This window comes from Sphaerodactylus townsendi, linkage group LG09, assembly GCF_021028975.2.
Source record: "Sphaerodactylus townsendi isolate TG3544 linkage group LG09, MPM_Stown_v2.3, whole genome shotgun sequence".
Classification (NCBI taxonomy): domain Eukaryota; kingdom Metazoa; phylum Chordata; class Lepidosauria; order Squamata; family Sphaerodactylidae; genus Sphaerodactylus; species Sphaerodactylus townsendi.
In genome coordinates this window covers 19,788,675-19,805,694 of record NC_059433.1, presented here as the reverse complement: position 1 = coordinate 19,805,694, position 17,020 = coordinate 19,788,675, and the positions used below count along the sequence as shown (strand labels likewise).

General features: G+C 45.8%; 1 protein-coding gene across 1 annotated transcript in view; it reads left to right on the top strand.

Annotated features, from left to right (window-relative positions):
• The window catches only part of PHACTR1 (phosphatase and actin regulator 1), a 177,505-nt gene that overhangs the window by 117,057 nt on the left and 43,428 nt on the right, over window positions 1-17,020 (top strand). The window contains exons 4-6 of the mRNA XM_048508514.1: window positions 9,130-9,297; window positions 10,834-11,040; window positions 14,908-14,970. Of these exons, the coding sequence (XP_048364471.1) occupies window positions 9,130-9,297; window positions 10,834-11,040; window positions 14,908-14,970 (438 nt within the window). The remainder of the gene's footprint in view (window positions 1-9,129; window positions 9,298-10,833; window positions 11,041-14,907; window positions 14,971-17,020) is intronic.

Here is a 17,020-nt window from a genome sequence, read left to right as displayed (position 1 = left end):
CCTTTTAATAATCCACCCTAGCATCTACATCAGTGATGGCGAACCTTTTTGAGACCGAGTGCCCAAATTTCAACCCAAACCCCACTTATTTATCGCAAAGTGCCAACCCGGCAATTTAACCTGAATGCTGAGGTTTTAGTTTTAGAAAAAAACGGTTGGCTCCCTCTTCCTCCACCCCACCCGCTCGAGCAGGGGCCAGCCTGCTCTAGCCTCCAGCAAGTCCCACACGCACCGCTGTGTGCCTCTCTAGCATCTCTGCCTCCTCTGTGCCCCCCCCCCAGGCAGCAGCCACCCAGAGCACAGGCACCAGGCCCGCCAGCCGAGTCCTCCCTGCTCACCGTCGTGCACCCATGTTTCCCACATGATGAACTCTGTGTGTGCGTGCCCACAGAGAGGGCTCCGAGTGCCACCTCTGGCACCCGTGCCATAGGTTCGCCATCACTGATCTACATCAAAGGTTTACTACTTGAGATAAGAGTTTAAAGGGATTCCAGGTAGCATCCCATTTCTGATTTCCAATGGAAAGTCAGGAATATTATCAGCTCAAAAGACATAGACAGGGTTTAGCATGACCCAGAAGTTTGCCTCAGAATTTGTTTCCAGCACTCAGTTCTGCAAAATGGAAACCAATAATCAAAAGAAGGGCATTTGAAGGGCTACCTGTTCTCATGTGGATGTGGTTATTAAAATTTTCTTTGGAGCTCTGGGGTTTTTTTTGTGGCTGCCATGTTCAGACAGATGGCTGTCAGGAACAATGCTGGTGACTTATTTGTAGCACTTTCTATTTGACTGGTGGTTTCATTAATGTTCTTTTCCGGATGACCTTTGAAGGCAGTTTATAATGTATCTAGCTGTTGAATTATTAATTTTTGGTTTTGCATAGTTCAGTGTTTTATTATTTTTGTCCTTGTGATAGATTTTATAATGCATTGCAGGCCTCCTTGACAGCAATTAGTATTTTCAATAAAGAAAGGGTAAACTTACAAGATTTTACAGCATCTTCACCGGGCCTAACTACTACCATTCCCATGAGGGCTGTTCACTCCAGGCTGGAAAATACCTGGAGATTTTGGAGGGGGGGGGCTAAAGATGGGAGGGTTTGGGGAGTGGGGTATAATGCCACAGAGTCCACCTTTCAAAGAGGCCATTTTCTCCAGATGTGCTGATTTCTGTCGCCTGGAGATCAGTTGTAATAGTGTGAGATCTCCAATTACCAACTGGAAGTTGGCAACCCTAATTCCTGCTGGCATAAATATCTGGCATCAATGGGCAAATGTCATGCCAGGATGCTTGTCCTTCAAGCCCCAGAATATCTCATTTTGTAAATAAAACAATGTTAAACCCCAGCATTCTGTCAATCAGGAACAGACGTGGTTTATCTGGGTTAACTAGATTTACCAGCAACTCTAACTGGCAGAAGTTAACTAAATAGTCTGACTTTGTCTGACTCAATAGAAGGTGACTTCTTATAACAGTGATGGCGAACCTATGGCACGGGTGCCAGAGGTGGCACTCAGAGCCATCTCTGTGGGCACGCGCACACAGAGTTCATCATGTGGGGTGGTGGAAAATCACCCCCCCCCAACACACACACACAAATATCTAGGCTGACCTGGGCCACTGAGCACAACGTGCGCACACCACAGTGAGCAGGGAGGACTTGGCTGGCGGGCCTGGTGCCTGTGCTCCGGGTGGCTGCTGCCCGAGGGGGGGGGGGGGCACAGAGGAGGCAGAGATGCTAGAGAGGCACAGAGCAGTGCGCATGGGACTTGCTGGAGGCTAGAGCAGACTGGCCCCTGCTCAAGCAGGTGGGGCAGAGGAAGAGGGAGCCAACCGTTTTTTTCTAAACTAAAACCTCAGCATTCAGGTTAAATTGCCGGGTTGGCACTTTGCAATAAATAAGTGGGGTTTGGGTTGCAATTTGGGCACTCGGTCTCGAAAAGGTTCGCCATCACTGTCTTATAATCTTAACTTTTTCCCATGACAGAGAACTGGAGAGGTAGTGTGGGATAGTGGCTAAATTGTTGCTTTAAGATGTAGGAGATTCCATTTTAATTTCACTGAATTTACCTTGAGTCTGGCATATGTTTGTCAGCCCAATACTGATCATATGGTATAATGAGAATAAAAAGAGGGAGAAAAATGTTTCCTCAAAATCCTAGGGCAAATGGCAGAATAAATATATTTTAGATACTCATCTTAAAAAACATTTGATGTCATTTAACAGTGTTGAACATCAATACAAATATTGTATTGTCGAAGGCTTTCATGGCCAGAATCACTGGGGTGTTGTGTGGTTTCCAGGCTGTATGGCCGTGTTCCAGTAGCATTTTTCTCCTGAAGTTTCGCCTGCATCTGTGGCTGGCATCTTCAGAGGATCTGATGGTAGTAAAGCAAGTGGAGTATGTATACCTGTGGAATGTCCAGGGTGGGAGAAAGAACCATTAGCCTGTTAACAAGTGTAAAGGGTGCAATTAGCAAGCTTGGTTTGAATTGAAAAGCAATCAAAGAGATCAAAAGGCCAGGCTATTACAATGCAGATGCCCTCACCAATTGATTATGCTATCTTCATGGTTACTCACATGCTAAATGTGTGGATCCCACCCAACACATGCAAATCAAGCTTGCTAATTGCACTCCTTTGCACTTGTTAGCAAGCAAAAGGTTCTTTCTCCCACCCTGGACATTCCACAGGTATATATACCCCACTTGCTTTTCTACCATCAGATCCTCTGAAGATACCAGCCACAGATGCAGTGAAACATCAGGAGAAAATGTTACTAGAACACGGCCATACAGCCGCGAAACCACACAACACCCCAATACGAATACTGTCTCCTTAAGACTAATTAATTCCTTTTTCTTTTTTGGTACCAAATAATTACCTATCTTAAAACAAGATATTATCTTGGACTAAATTAATGAATATTTGTAGAAACGTTTTCCCCACAGGTGTAATACCAAAGTGAAGATTTTAGAAAGTGGGATCAAATTGCCATGGTTTTCATGTTACATTGCCCTTGTCTCTTTGTCAGCTGTTGTGAAGTTCAGTGTCTGAAATCAAAGGACAATTTGAAGTTTGCATCCATTTAAATGAAATGGCACATATAAATAAACAACGGCTGTTTTTCTTCTTCTACAAGTGAAATGACAGGGAAGGTGACAATCAAATGCCAGGAGTTTATTTTATTTGTTTGCTCACAGCTAAGAATTTCCACTAAAGGAAGTACACCAATGCCTAAGAAGGCCATTCTATCCAACTGCATTAGTCTTTCATAAACTTAGAAGAGGAGGAGGAGGAGGAGGAGGAGGAGGAGAAGGAGAAGGAGAAGGAGAAGAAGAAGAAGAGGAGGAGGAGGAGGAGGAGGAGGAGGAGGAGGAGGAGAAGGAGAAGGAGAAGGAGGAGGAGAAGAAGAGGAGGAGGAGGAGGAGTTTGGATTTATATCCCCCCTTTCTCTCCTGCAGGAGACTCAAAGGGGTTTACAATCTCCTTGCCCTTCCCCCCTCACAACAAACACCCTGTGAGGTAGGTGGGGCTGAGAGAGCTCAGAAGAACTGTGACTAGCCCAAGGTCACCCAGCTGGCGTGCGTGGGAGTGCACAGGCTAATCTGAATTCCCCAGGTAAGCCTCCACAGCTCAAGCAGCAGAGCGGGGAATCAAACCCGATTCCTCCAGATTAGAATGCACCTGCTCTTAACCACTACGCCACTGCTGCTCCTGTTAGAAAAAATATTCCCATTAACAGTGCCATCCTGGGCTTAGAAAAGTGCAGCTATGCTTACCACAGAACTGTGACTCACACAATTGCTATATGCACTTATATGTACTCTAGCCTTAACCGTACTGGAAGACATATTAACTAACCCTTAATAGGGTTAGTTCCCATCTTAATGACATCTTACCGTGGGGGAGTGGAGTTATAGACTGAAGGGATTTATTTAGCACCATCGGAATTCGGAGTGGATTTTAATGTTATTTTATATACGGTTTTATGATGTGTAAGCCGCTCTGAGCCTGGCTACAGCCAGGGGTAAGTGGGGTATAATAAAATAAAACTAATTAATTAAAAATAGTAGAGAATAACATTACTGAAGTCAGGTATGAGGTAAAGAACAGAATATGTGAGGATCAGATTGAATTGAAAAATTGATAGCAATCAAATCCCACCTGACAAGTTTTCATAAACATGACCTTCAATGTCTGAATTCCTCTGAGAACGAGGTAACCTACAGTACAGGTTTCTCCTGATGATAATTTTAGTATATCATTTTATCTCTGTAATCTCCTTGAAATCCTGCACTAATAACAAGAAAAACTATGAGCTTACATTCTCAATTATTCTGCCAAAAATGGAATTGGAGATTCTGCTTCCTGAAGGAGCCTTCAAGGGCAAAAGAATAATGTCAACTGTTCTGCCATGAAGGATCTTGAGAGACATTTGTCCACTGTCGTTCATTGGCAAAAGACATTATTGGTTTCCAAGTGAAATGGAAATGTATACAATTGTTTGCCTGATTCACCCTGTTTGTTTGGCTCTTCAGAAACGTTTGCTCAGCCTCCCTCCTTTGCAGTAGAGCTTTTGTTATCAACAGTGTTTGAAAAAAAAATGTGGCCAGTACATGTCAACACAGTGTTCCAAGTGTGAGAAAAAAGAAATAGGAGATGGCTTTGTTTCAAATCAAGCTACACTCCATTCAGTCTGTGACCAGGTCACCATCTTTAGGTATATAAAATCAGCATAAACAATTGGCCTAACCCAGCGATTCCCAACCAGGGCTCCATGGTACCCTGGGCTGCTGTGGTCATGTCCCAGGGGTACAGTGGCAGTGCTGCCTGCCCCCCTCGCTTTTGTGGTGTCTCCCGCCGGCACCAGCAAGGACATGGAGCTGGCCTATGGGGCAGGGCCTGCCGCAAGGTCAGCAACCACTTCCTGCCCCGCCCCCAGTGCTTCCCTTCGCCCTGGGAGGGGAAGGTGGGGGGATGGCAGGGATACCGTGAGATATGAAGAGTGAGGTCAAGGGTACCATAACGTCGAAAAGGTTGGGAAACACTGGCCTAACCATTAGCTATTACAGTTATCAATCGTTACCTGTTCCCGTCCAGAAATTCAAGCACCTATGTGCCAAAGCTCTTGGGTGAATCAAAAAACAAGCCCCAAATTATTAAACATTTAAATAAATAACTTTAAAGTATTAAATCCTCACATTTAGATAGTACATTCAAGCTCCTCATTATAAAAGCAGAAAAAAGAAAATTTAACCGCAGACAGTGTGGTTTCCTTATCTCTACCAGCCCAGAGAAATAAACAGTGAAAATCGTGGGAGCAGACAGGAAACTGAGCAACAAGTCCTTTGAGTAGAATATAAACTGTAGCTAAAGAAAAAAACAAACGAGTTTGTGCTTTGATGTCTGTTCTTCAGCATAGACATGAGCTCTGAGCTAGAAGGACTCCAGCATGACAGCCAACTGTTTCTGCCAAGGATAGTGCATGTACCTGGGCTAAAGAAAAAAGCTGGCTGCATATTGGGTCTGTAAGATAGTTAAAATATTGTTGCTGAACAGGAACTAAAGGATTAGAAAAGCTCCAGTAGATGCCGAACAGACTCTTTAAGCAGCCTGGTTAATTCTGTTCTGGTCATGCTTCCTTACCAATTCAAAAGTTCTCAATCACTGCAAAAAAACACAATTACTATAAACAAAAACAAAAGGTTAATGTGGTCTGATATCAAGTGTAGCATTGGAGATGCTAGCCTCCTGCTTCGAATTGCAGCTGATCCCCAGAAAGTTGGCCAGGTCCTCCCTGGCCACCAGCAGGAGCTGGGATGGGCAGGGTTACCAGACCTAAGTTGGGAAATTCCTGGAAATTTGGGGATGGAGCCTGGGGACTTCAGTGGGATACACTGGCAGAGAGTCCACCCTCCAAAGCATCCATTTCCTCCAGGGGAAGTAATTGCGGTAGTCCGGAGATGAGATGTAATTCCAGGTCCCACCAGATCCCAACTAAAGGCTGGAGGGTGGACTCTATCCCACTGAACCCCACTGAGATCCTTGTCCTCCTCAGGCTCCACCCCAAATCCCAATATGGATCTGGCAACATAGCTCCTCCTTTCACCACCAGTGGCCGGGGGGACCTGGCAACCCTATGAGGCATGCCTTCAAAAAATCCCTGATATTCTTACTGTATGCTCTTTCGCAGAACAGAAGTGCAAGAAATATAGCCAGCATCAGCAGATTTCTGATGCTGTAGCGTTGAGAGACTGGCGGACAAGCATTCTGGGAGACATCTCTTGGGGGCTCCAACCATTGGAAGAAGCGGGAGCGGTCTTTATAAGCACTTCACTCTGCAATGCTTGCCTCTTTCAAGCTCAAATTAATGAACAGTTGTGGTCCAGAGAAGGCTACATGAAATTAAACACAATCTATTTCCAGCTAGGCTTGTCCTGAGATAAGTTTGTTTTTCTTCAACTGGTGAAGTCCCAAGTTCAGCAGAACCCAGACAGCTCCCCTGCTCAACGGTGGGGGAGGGGGAGAGGTGGGGTAGGGTTCCTATGTCAAGATTAAGGAACACCTGGAGATTTGGGGATGGAGATTTGGAGAGAGCTGGGACTTCCATGGGGCACAGTGCCACCCTCCACAGGATCCATTTTCTCCAGGGAAACTGATCTCTTTGGTCTGCAATTCTGGGGAATCCCCAGGTCCCACCTGAAGGCCCTCAGCCCTCAGCCCTGCCCGGATTGCTATAATCATAAAGAATTTTCTGGTTTATTCTTTGTAATACCCTGTATGACTCTATTTCATATTTATTTATTTATTTATAATTGATTTTTGTATACCGCCCCTCCCGCGAAGGGCTCTGGGCCGTGAACAGCACAATAAAACAACAATTACATTAAAACCCCATTAAAACAGCAAATTAACAAAATTTACATTGGCGTCCAGCATAAAACTTGATAAACCCACCCTGGGAAGAAACAAGATAAGAAAGCGGAGGCCCCCATAAGTATTAAGGGGCCCAGAGTGTAAAGGGGGAAAGGGGCACACATCAGCAGCTGGCCACCCCCCAAAAGCCCGGTGGAACAATTCGGTCTTACAGGCCCTGCGGAACTCTCCAAGATCCCGCAGGGCCCGGATAGTTGGTGGTAAGGTGTTCCACCAGGCAGGGGTCAGAGCTGTAAAGAGCTGTATTTAAATAGCATTCATCCACTGAAAAGATGCGAGATTGTTTCGTGACCTGAAAAGACACGGGGTCGTTTCGCACACCCTATCAATAAATATAGCAAATAATATTAATAATTATAATGATAATTCTTTCTCATTCGCATCGTCTATCTATCCATCCTATCCCCTTTCTTATATAATTCCCTCATAACCATTTGCATTTAAATTTCTTCATTATTTTTGAAGATGTGTTATGCATCTAGAACATCATATGGCGGTGATGATATTGTCTAAATTAAATTGCTCCGATTGAATTAAATTTTTAAAGCCTGGGTTTTTTTATCCCATTTCAACATTTCCTTTCTATTCCCAAAATAATATAGCTTTTTTGAAAAAAAAAAAAACTACAACAAAACGGCTGAGCTTTTTTAAAATCTGAAGCAATATTGCAGTCATTTGGATATGCGAAATGTTTTAGGCTGCATTGTTAAATATCCCAAAGCACTCCAAAATTGATTGTGTTATCCCAGATATTTCAAGTTTGCTCCATTCTTCTACATACACTAGCGGGCCCAGCCACGCGTTGCTGTGGCAATTGTCCTTCTCATCACAGTCCGCAACCCACACACATGTCCATGCAGGTCCAATGATCCCCAGCATAGCCTTTTGGGGTGGTCAAATGGAATCCCTCTTTCCCTTTTCAATGCACATTGTTATATGGTGCTGTCTTGTTTTTTTAGTATAAGGTAACCCTTCCCATTCCACAACAGAACTGTCCAGAGTGTGAATCCCGCTGTCCATGAGGCTGGTTGACACGCACAGTCCTGGCTTGGGGAAGGCAGAACTGGGGCAAGCAGGCTACCCCAGTCAGGCAGCAGAGGCAGGGTGGTGGGGCGCTCAGATCGAGGCCAGCTCCCTGAGTTCTTAAAGGGCCACGTGCAAAAGAAGCGGAGCCAGTAGTGTTGGTTTGCCCCCACCCCGCGGATTTTCTTAGAAGAAAAAGGCAAACTCCAGCTCACTTTTAGTAAAAGAGAGCTGTGGCGAATATGGGTGAGGAAGTGGGCAAGTGGTGGTTGGATGTGAGGGAGGGCAGAGTGAGGTGTGTGAGGATGAGCTGGATGTTTATGAGAGTATGTGTGTTGTGTGGTAGCAGTGGGTGAGGCACAGAGAGTGAAAGTTACCTGCGTGTGAGGGGGGGAACCCCACCTGACGTCTTACGCAGCAAAGTGTGTATGTGTTTCACTTCCACTCGTATTACCTACCAGTATTACCTATTTACTGTTTTAAGTGCTCATCTCTGCCCATCTGCGCGAAAATTCTAAGCCCTCATACCAACCCCTTAGGCCACAGACAGACAGGCTGCATGAACATTCTAAGGGTGACAGTTAAACACAGCCAGCTTCATGGCCTGGTGCGCCAGGAAAAAGACATTTTACCTGACTCAGGTATGGACTTTCGGCGATTTGAAGGTCTGATTACCTGCCCGCAACAGGGAGGGATGTCCTGTGAAAATTTGGGGGCGATCCGTCCAGCAGCTTCTGAGGGAAACCATCAGGGACAAACACACTGTTAGATTTTTATATATAGAGATAACATGTTTTCTGGTTGCAAGGGTACTTAAATCTTCCAGCTGAAAGTGAATGGGTGGTAACGCTCATTGCCCTGTGTCAAGACATGATAACTTGATCCCATTAACAGCCGTCATTCTGAACTAAAGAAGGTTAGTTCTGTCAGATTTTGGCTGAACAAAACTGCAGGTGTTGCTTGTTGGAGCTCCGCTTCTGAAGTGTGTGACTGAAATTAAGGTATTGAGTGATATAAGGAAGACACAGAAGAACATGTTTTTGAGGTAGACCAAGAAAGCAAAAATCACTTTTTTCCCAGATAGCTTCTTGGTGAAGAATCCTTGATTTTAGAACCTTGTGATTATCCTTTTTTTTACAGTATATTATCATTTTGCTTTCTTTCAGATGACGAGCTTCCCATACAAAATGAAGACGGGTCACTGGAAAATGGGCAGACTCTCAGTTCCAGCCAGCTTTCGCTCCCTGCCCTAGCCGAACTGGAGCAATGTTCAGCAGCTGGGGATTCGTGCACATATGATATGCACCCATCTCCAGAGATTATGGATGGAACAGGTAACCTCTTGAGTTTCATTCTAACTCATAACATGATAGTATTTATTACACAAAACAGGATAGTGAACTGTTAGAATTTGATTGCTACTGTTTGCATAAGTAAATTATTTTGGTCTACAAGTTTAGCAATTGTCCTCTGTTACAAATAGTCTGATTTTGTCATTGTCAGTAGCTGTGTTTGTGCAGTATACAAAGAGATCACTGGTCCTGTTTTGGGAGACCCTCCTGATAACATCACCCAAGTTTAGTGAAGTTTGGTTCAGGGGTAGGGCAGTTCTATCGGCAGTGGCGAAGCCACCAGGGGAAGGGGGTGCGCAATGCACCGGGCGCACCGATTCTGGTCACGTGGGGGTGGGAAAATCCCCCCGGCTCCCCGCACTCCCCCTCCCACAACACCCCCCCGCCCCCTCCCACGGCGCACCCCCCCACGGCGCACCCTTCCACTTACTTTTAGGAATGGAGCATCCCAGAGAAGAAGCCTGCCTGCGTTGCCTGGGCCTGGTGGGAAATACATTTCCCAGGGGCTCCTGGGAAATGTAGTTCCCACCAGGCCCAGGCAACGCAGGCAGGCTTCTTCGGCCTGCTCCTTTCCTAAAAGTAAGTGGAATGAAGCGCCACGAGGGGGGCTGCCGCGGGGGAGCAGCGGGGGGGCACGGGGGGGCGCGGGATGGCCACAGGGGGCGTGGGCGCTGCAGGGAGCAAAAAAGCCAGAGTGTGCACCAGGCGCACTCTGGCCTAGCTACGCCTCTGGCTATCGGTCATCAAAGAGGTAGCCCCCATCTATTAGAAACCATTGGAAACAATGGGAAATGGTGCACCCCCTTTGAAGGCCCATAAAATTAGACCCCATGAACCAAACTTCAGCAAATCTGGATGGTCTAATCAGGAGAGTCTCCCAAAGCCACTCTAAAAGTGTGGTGCCTCTACTTTGAAAAATGTGCTCCCTACAGGTGGAAAACCACAAAAATATTAAAAAAATCCCCCAAAGGCTTGAACGGACCCCAATATTTTCTGGGTTTCCCGAATCAGATATTCAGGTTTTTCAGGTTTCCCAATAATTTGGAAGCCAGAAAAACATGAATCCAAATTTTAATGATTGTTGTGGTTGTCATTATTGAAGCCTAGAGGGAATTACACACTGATCTGAAAAGTAATTGAGATAGTTATCTATGTAATGATGCTGCAGCCTGAATTGGCTGCAGTGAAATCATGCAAAGGTGGCCTGAAAATTCATCTCTGAACTCTTGACCATGTCTTCAAATTGAAGCAACGAATATAACCTTGGTGTGCAGAAGTTCCAGCGTTTATTGCGAAAACCCCAGAGTTTGTTTTCAGCCCTTGTATGGAGAACTCTCTTTTTCTTCCTTGTTTTCATTCTTTCTTTGTACATATACATATATCTCTCAATGTCTGAGTTAGTGTTGCTATTAGTTATGTGCTCTTTAAAGTCCACACTTGCTGCACTGCTTTTCTCATCTCTCTGCTCCCGCTTTGCTTGTAACGTTGTTGCGTCTCTGATGTCGTTGTGTCCTTCAGCGTCCGAAGAGAGCCCCACGTCTAGTGAATCTGGAGTCCACCTATCTCAAGAGCCTTCATCTAAGCCCGTCTTGCTACTCCCCCCTAAAAAATCTGCTGCTTTCTCTGGAGACCATGAGGACACCCCAGTGAAACAGCTCTCCCTCCTCAAACAGCCCCCTGCCCTGCCTCCTAAGCCCATTGCCCGGATTGCCAACCACTTAGCTGGTAAGTAAGTGTTCCAGGATGGCTTGTGTCTCACCTCTTCAATCATAACGCCCTCTTTCCTTCACCTCTGATTGGAGGGAGCTTCTGTCGTCTATAGGTTGTCTATTTTTTAATCTCTGGTTAGCACTTGTGTGTCACTGATAACATTGTGAAGAGAAATCCTCTTAGTTCCTCTTGACCCAATTTCTCCCTAAAATCCAACGATCTGTTTCATTTCCTCCCTTTAGTCATTTGAAGTCTGCTTCCAGTCAATTCCATTTTGATCAAAAAGAAATGCAAGGAGAGGAGGGGCAGGAAGAAAGGTTTTGCCAAATTTCACGATTTCGCTCTGTACATGCTCAGAGGCAGGCAGTGTCTTCCCAAACATTCCTATTACAGCCCCATCCTGTGGTAGGCAATAGAAAACAACCACAGGGGCCTCATTTGCAAATCAGTGCATTGATTTCTCTTCAAAGGGAAATGGAAGGGAAATCCCTTTTTTAAAAGAGAATAAGAGGAATCAATGGCTATATCTAAAAAGGTGAAGTACAGAAAAATAAATTCTCCTCCTGGTAACAATGCTAGTCTCTGATTTGCAAACACGATATGCACAACATAGAATAGACTCCTTGGACCAATCTACAACAACAAAAAATGTATTGCCTGTGTCTACCCTGCAAATTTTTATTGTGTGAGTAGACAACCTTTTTTACCTGAGTGCCTCCCAAAATGCAACATCTACCTGTGAAGATGTAGATGTGCTAGCACATAAAATGGGGGAGCGTGAAGATGAGGTTTGTACTTGGCTGGACAAGCTTGGAGCAAGCCAGGCTCTAGCAGTGTTGACAGCAACTCACGGATTTGCTTTGGACTCTGCTGGTTGCTGTCTAGGCCTAGGACAGTGGTGGCGAACCTATGGCACGGGTGCCAGAGGTGGCACTCAGAGCCCTCTCTGTGGGCACGCGCAAACAGAGTGCCCCCCCCCCCCCACATCTAGGCTGACCTGGGCCGCTGGGCTCGATTATTAGCATTAAACCTAAGACCTAGTTTTGGGGAAGCAGTGTAGGGAACCCTGTAAAGCGCTGTTAAACCCCACTGATTTTTATGTGAAGAACTAAAGCGCGATCCTTCACCTGGGAGTAAGCTCGGTTGCTGGCAATGGGGCTTGCTTCTGAGTAAACCCTCCTAGGGTCGTGATTCACCCGTTGGAAGAGTTGCACGGTTGCTTCAAAGCAAAGCCACCAATTACCACCAAGCTTACTCCCGAGTAACGCACACCTCAGAGCCAACCGGTTTTTCTAAACGAAGACCTCAGTATTCAGGTTAAATTGCCATGTTGGCACTTTGCCATAAATAAGTGGGTATTGGGTTGCAATTTGGGCACTCGGTCTCGAAAAGGTTCGCCATCACTGGCCTAGGAGGCAGCTATGAGAATAGGCCGTGCCTGTTGTCGTCTCCTGTACTCCTGGCCCCAGCAGCTTGGCCTTAGATCTGGACCTGAGAACCAAGCAAAATGGGTTGGTATGCAGCTGTTGACAACTGTGTGGGTGGACGCCTACCGTACCCCTAGCTTAATTACTAGCCATGCCTTGTCTCAGAGCATGCTGGGAGTTGTGCGAAGGCTCTCTGAAAGATTCCTGGCCTCGTGGAACTTCAGTTCTCAATAGTGCGTAAAGAAGGAAAATGTCTACTGAACCCGGTTTAAATCTCACTCTGATCCACTGGGCCATTCGTTGGTATTTGTGCTTGTTTCAGCTACAGCAATTGCTTCTGTACTTGTAGCTTTCTGTTTGGGATGTGATTTTTTCCTAGGAAAGAGCTCGTTACTGTCCTTATTCTTAATTTTTCTCCTCCAGCACTCATTTGGTCTGTTGCTCAACCTGTCCCATTGTAGAGATCTTTTTGGTCCTCAACCTTCCATGGGTTTTTGTCCCACCATTCTTCTGTCTGAGGTGACGTGCTCTGCATTATTTGGTATTTTGTTCCAGGGTTGCTGGAGGATTTTATGAGTCCTAGAACAAACATACCCTGAAGTAATAGGGAACAGTGCTAGTCCCTGACTGAATGAGTTTCAGCTTCATTTATGGCCTGTCCTGTTGTCTCAGTGCTCTCTTTCACACCAAGAAGACACTTTGTCTACACTTCCTTACACAGTGATCTTCCACTTCTGCATCTTTATGGAGATTTCTGGGAACTTCAAAGTCCTGTTTACATAAGTTAAGGAAGGTTTCTATTTTGTTCTTCCTTTAAATACGTGTTTCCTCTACTGAAATACCAAAAGTATGGGGGGTCTAGCTGGCTTCGGTTAGCAGGGCTTAAAGCATTGCACCTCCAGTCTACATCATGGCTACACACATGCTGTTTACCTCACTAATAGATATCCATGGTCCTTTCCCCACTCACCCTTTGACACGCTTTACTCGCGGCAAGTAACACGGGGTCCAGCCACACTCCCCACTACAGCAGCGGTGACAACGAAGCGGCTGCGAATCCACTGCTCTCCCACCCCCTCAGCACCTTTTGAAAAAACCCCGGGTGGAGCGCAGGGCAGTGGAGAAGCCCGGGGGGGGACTCCGGATTTGAGTTTCCCACCCCTGGCAGTGATGTGAAGTCCTTTGCCCAATAAGGAAGCAGCGGGCTGTGCGCAAGCGCACAGCCTTTTTTTAATTTCGGGGAACAGAGATCAACGTGTATTTGACAATTACATAGCAATGCAAGGGAGCACTCACTGAAAGCCTAGTATTTAGCCATATCTGCCATTAGTTTCCGTAGCTTAACTAGCTAATGCAGCATTCTGTCTGCTTGTTGATGCACCGTGAAAGGTTGCTAGTTTTAGTCCTGCCAGGGACGACTAATTTTTTTTTTAAGAAAAAAAGAGTCTATGAAGGAATTGAGGCTGATTTTTGACCAGGACAATTTTTTTCTGTTTGGGCTGAAAGCAGCGGGATTCTCGCATCCTTTGCCCTCTGTCACACACACAGAGAAAGCCTTTGCCCACGGCTTTCTCTCCACACACACACACACACAAACCCGCACCCCACCCGCCCACCTCGCACACAAAAGCCCCACTGGAAACCAAGGGGCGGCAGCGCGTGGCTCCCTCTCCCTGGCTCAGCGACAGTCAATTTCCTCCGGCAAGTTGCCGGGCGCTTTTTCTCCCCCTCCCCCTCTCCCTTTGCCGCCTCCTCCCCTCCCCTTCCCCTTGGATTATTATTATTATTATTGGGGCTCTCCTTCCTCCCCCTCCCCAAGCCCACTTGGAGTGTCCACTTTTCTCTCTCAGAGTTAAAAAAATGACCACAGGATCAACAGTGTTGGAGATCCATGATTATGCTAAGGTTACATAGGGTTCCACTGTAACACGCAGTTTGTCCCCAGTGAAATAAAAAATTTCTAAGGAGACATTCATAGAATTGGGATATAAGCATCAAGAGACATATTTCTAAGATGTTTTATATTGCCCTCGGGGGTGGGGGGAGGTCAATTTTGCATAGTTTCTGGAAATGAGCAATTGACTGTAATGAATCATCCTTCCAAGGCTGGAAGTAAATTAACCTTATTGCATTACTAATTTCTCCAGAGGCATTCTTGGGTCCCGTCTGAAGGAATTCATATAATGAGAATTCTCACAATCAAAATCAAAGTGTTTAGGTTTTCAATACGGTTTCAGCGCCTGGTTTGGATTTCGTTTTTCTACTGAGTAGTTTTGCAAAGAGCCTTATTAAGACACTCTGGGCGTGACTAATGGAGAGTGAAGGTGGATAATTATTTGGTTTGTGGAGGCAACAATAAAACGGACATGTTCATAGAAAGTGTTTCAGCTGGGAATTCTTCTGAGATTTCATCTAATTTTTAAATGTGTGTGTGTGTGCGTGTGTTTTTAAATAGGTTCCAGTGCAAAAATAGACTACACTACTGGATGTCTCAGCCCATGGCAAGATCAGATTCAAAGTGAGTTTTGTGCAGAATGTATACAGCTTTAGGAATGTTGATACTTGTCAACCTTGTGGGGATTGACTGGGATACGTGCAAGACTCATCGAAAGTTCCAGTCTAAATAGAGTTATGGAGCTTTTCCTCAACAATATCCTAATACATTTTCATGCCCCACCCACCCACCCACCCATTTTGTTTGCACTCACAGCTATGAAACAATTCCTGGCCACCATTTTCTGTTTTTCTGTTTTTATCCCCAGTGTGTGGTCAATCCAGTGCAGTTATGGCGAACCTTTTTGAGACCGAGTGCCCAAATTGCAAACCCAAACCCCACTTATTTATTGCAAAGTGCCAACCCGGCAATTTAACCTGAATGCTGAGGTTTTAGTTGAGAAAAAACCGGTTGGCTCCCTCTTCCTCTGCCCCACCTGCTTGAGCAGGGGCCAGCCTGCTCTAGCCTCCAGCAAGTCCCATGCACACTGCTCTGTGCCTCTCTAGCATCTCTGCCTCCTCTGTGCTCCCCCACCCCTGTCAACAGCCACCCGGAGCACAGGCACCAGGCCCGCCAGCCGAGTCCTCCCTGCTCACTGCGGTGCGCGCACGTTGTGCTCAGTGGCCCAGGCCAGCCTAGATATGTGTGTGTGTGTGTGTTGGGGGGTGATTTTCCGCCCCCCACATGATGAACTCTGTGTGCGCCTGCCCACAGAGAGGCCTCCAAGTGCCACCTCTGGCACCCGTGCCATAGGTTCGCCATCACTGATCCAGCGTTTCATGCTTTGCAGGTTCATGCTGCAATTCCCTGAGTCTTCTGTAGTCGGTGCTGTGAAGGTTAAGCTCCAAAAAATCTCAAAAACATTCCGAAATGCTTCATAAACAGGGCGAGGGTCTTCTGCAGGCAAGCAGTGAACTCACAAAATGGCGTCTCGAAGGGAAAGCACGCAAATGAAGCCTTTTAAAAAACGTTTTGAGGCTGCAAATAAAACGTTTCAGGGTTTAAAAAGGCACAGTTCCTTGGAGGAAGTATTTTATTTCCTGTCCCAAAACATTCTGAACTGTCTGCGTGGAAAGGACCACTGGCTAGTTTACATGAGCGCTTCAATTCTGTGGTGATTTTTTTTTAAAAAAAATCAAGAAATTAATTTCATCATGTCCAAGCCGACATGATCTGAGGGCTTTTCCCATGCATCATGACCTTGCAACAGATCTTGATGAGGTAGTCATGATGGCAATTTGGGACTTGGGTGCATGGTGAAGCATTTAGATAATCTGGCTGTGTGGGTTTTCCAGGCTGTTTGGCTGTAGTCTGGTGGCTTTGACTCCTTGCGTTTCACCTGCATCTGTGGCTGGCATCTTCAGAGGTTTGTCACGGTAAACTGTGTAAAACATCCATGGCTAACATCTTCCGAGACATGTCACAATGAGATGTATTCCTCTCCGTGGCATAGAGAGAAACGTGTGACCATGGAGAGAAACACCTGTTTCCATGTTAGAAGCTAAAACGACCCAAACATAGCCACATGGCAAGGAAAATCCACAACAGCCAGTTGTTTCTGGCCATGAAAGCCTTCAACGATACACATAAATCTGAACCTCAAATGCTCATGTTTATTTGATTTATCCTATTTCAGTAAACAATATTCAGAAGAAACTGCTACATTTGGTAATCTAGGTTTTTTGGATAATACTAGCAGAGCTGCCATAAGTGAGTATAACTGGGCCAGCAATCTATTCTACACAAGTGTCTTCTAGAACAGTCTTTTTCAACCCATCCAGACCCAAGACTAGATTACCTACTGGAGCTACAGCAGTGTCGTTTAGTAATTTTAGTGAATTTCTCTACTCATTAAGCCAGTGATTCCCAACCAGGGTTCCGTGGTACGCTGGGGTACCATGAGCACGTCCCAGGGGTACCATGACAATGCTACCGCCTGCCCCCCCCCCAAACAAAATGGATTTTGAAGGGGGGTTGGAAGCCTCATGGGCTCCCTTTAAACAACATTGAAAAACAGTATTATTTGCCTAAATTTGGTGTGGATTGGGGGTGGGGTAGATTTAAAGAGAGCTCT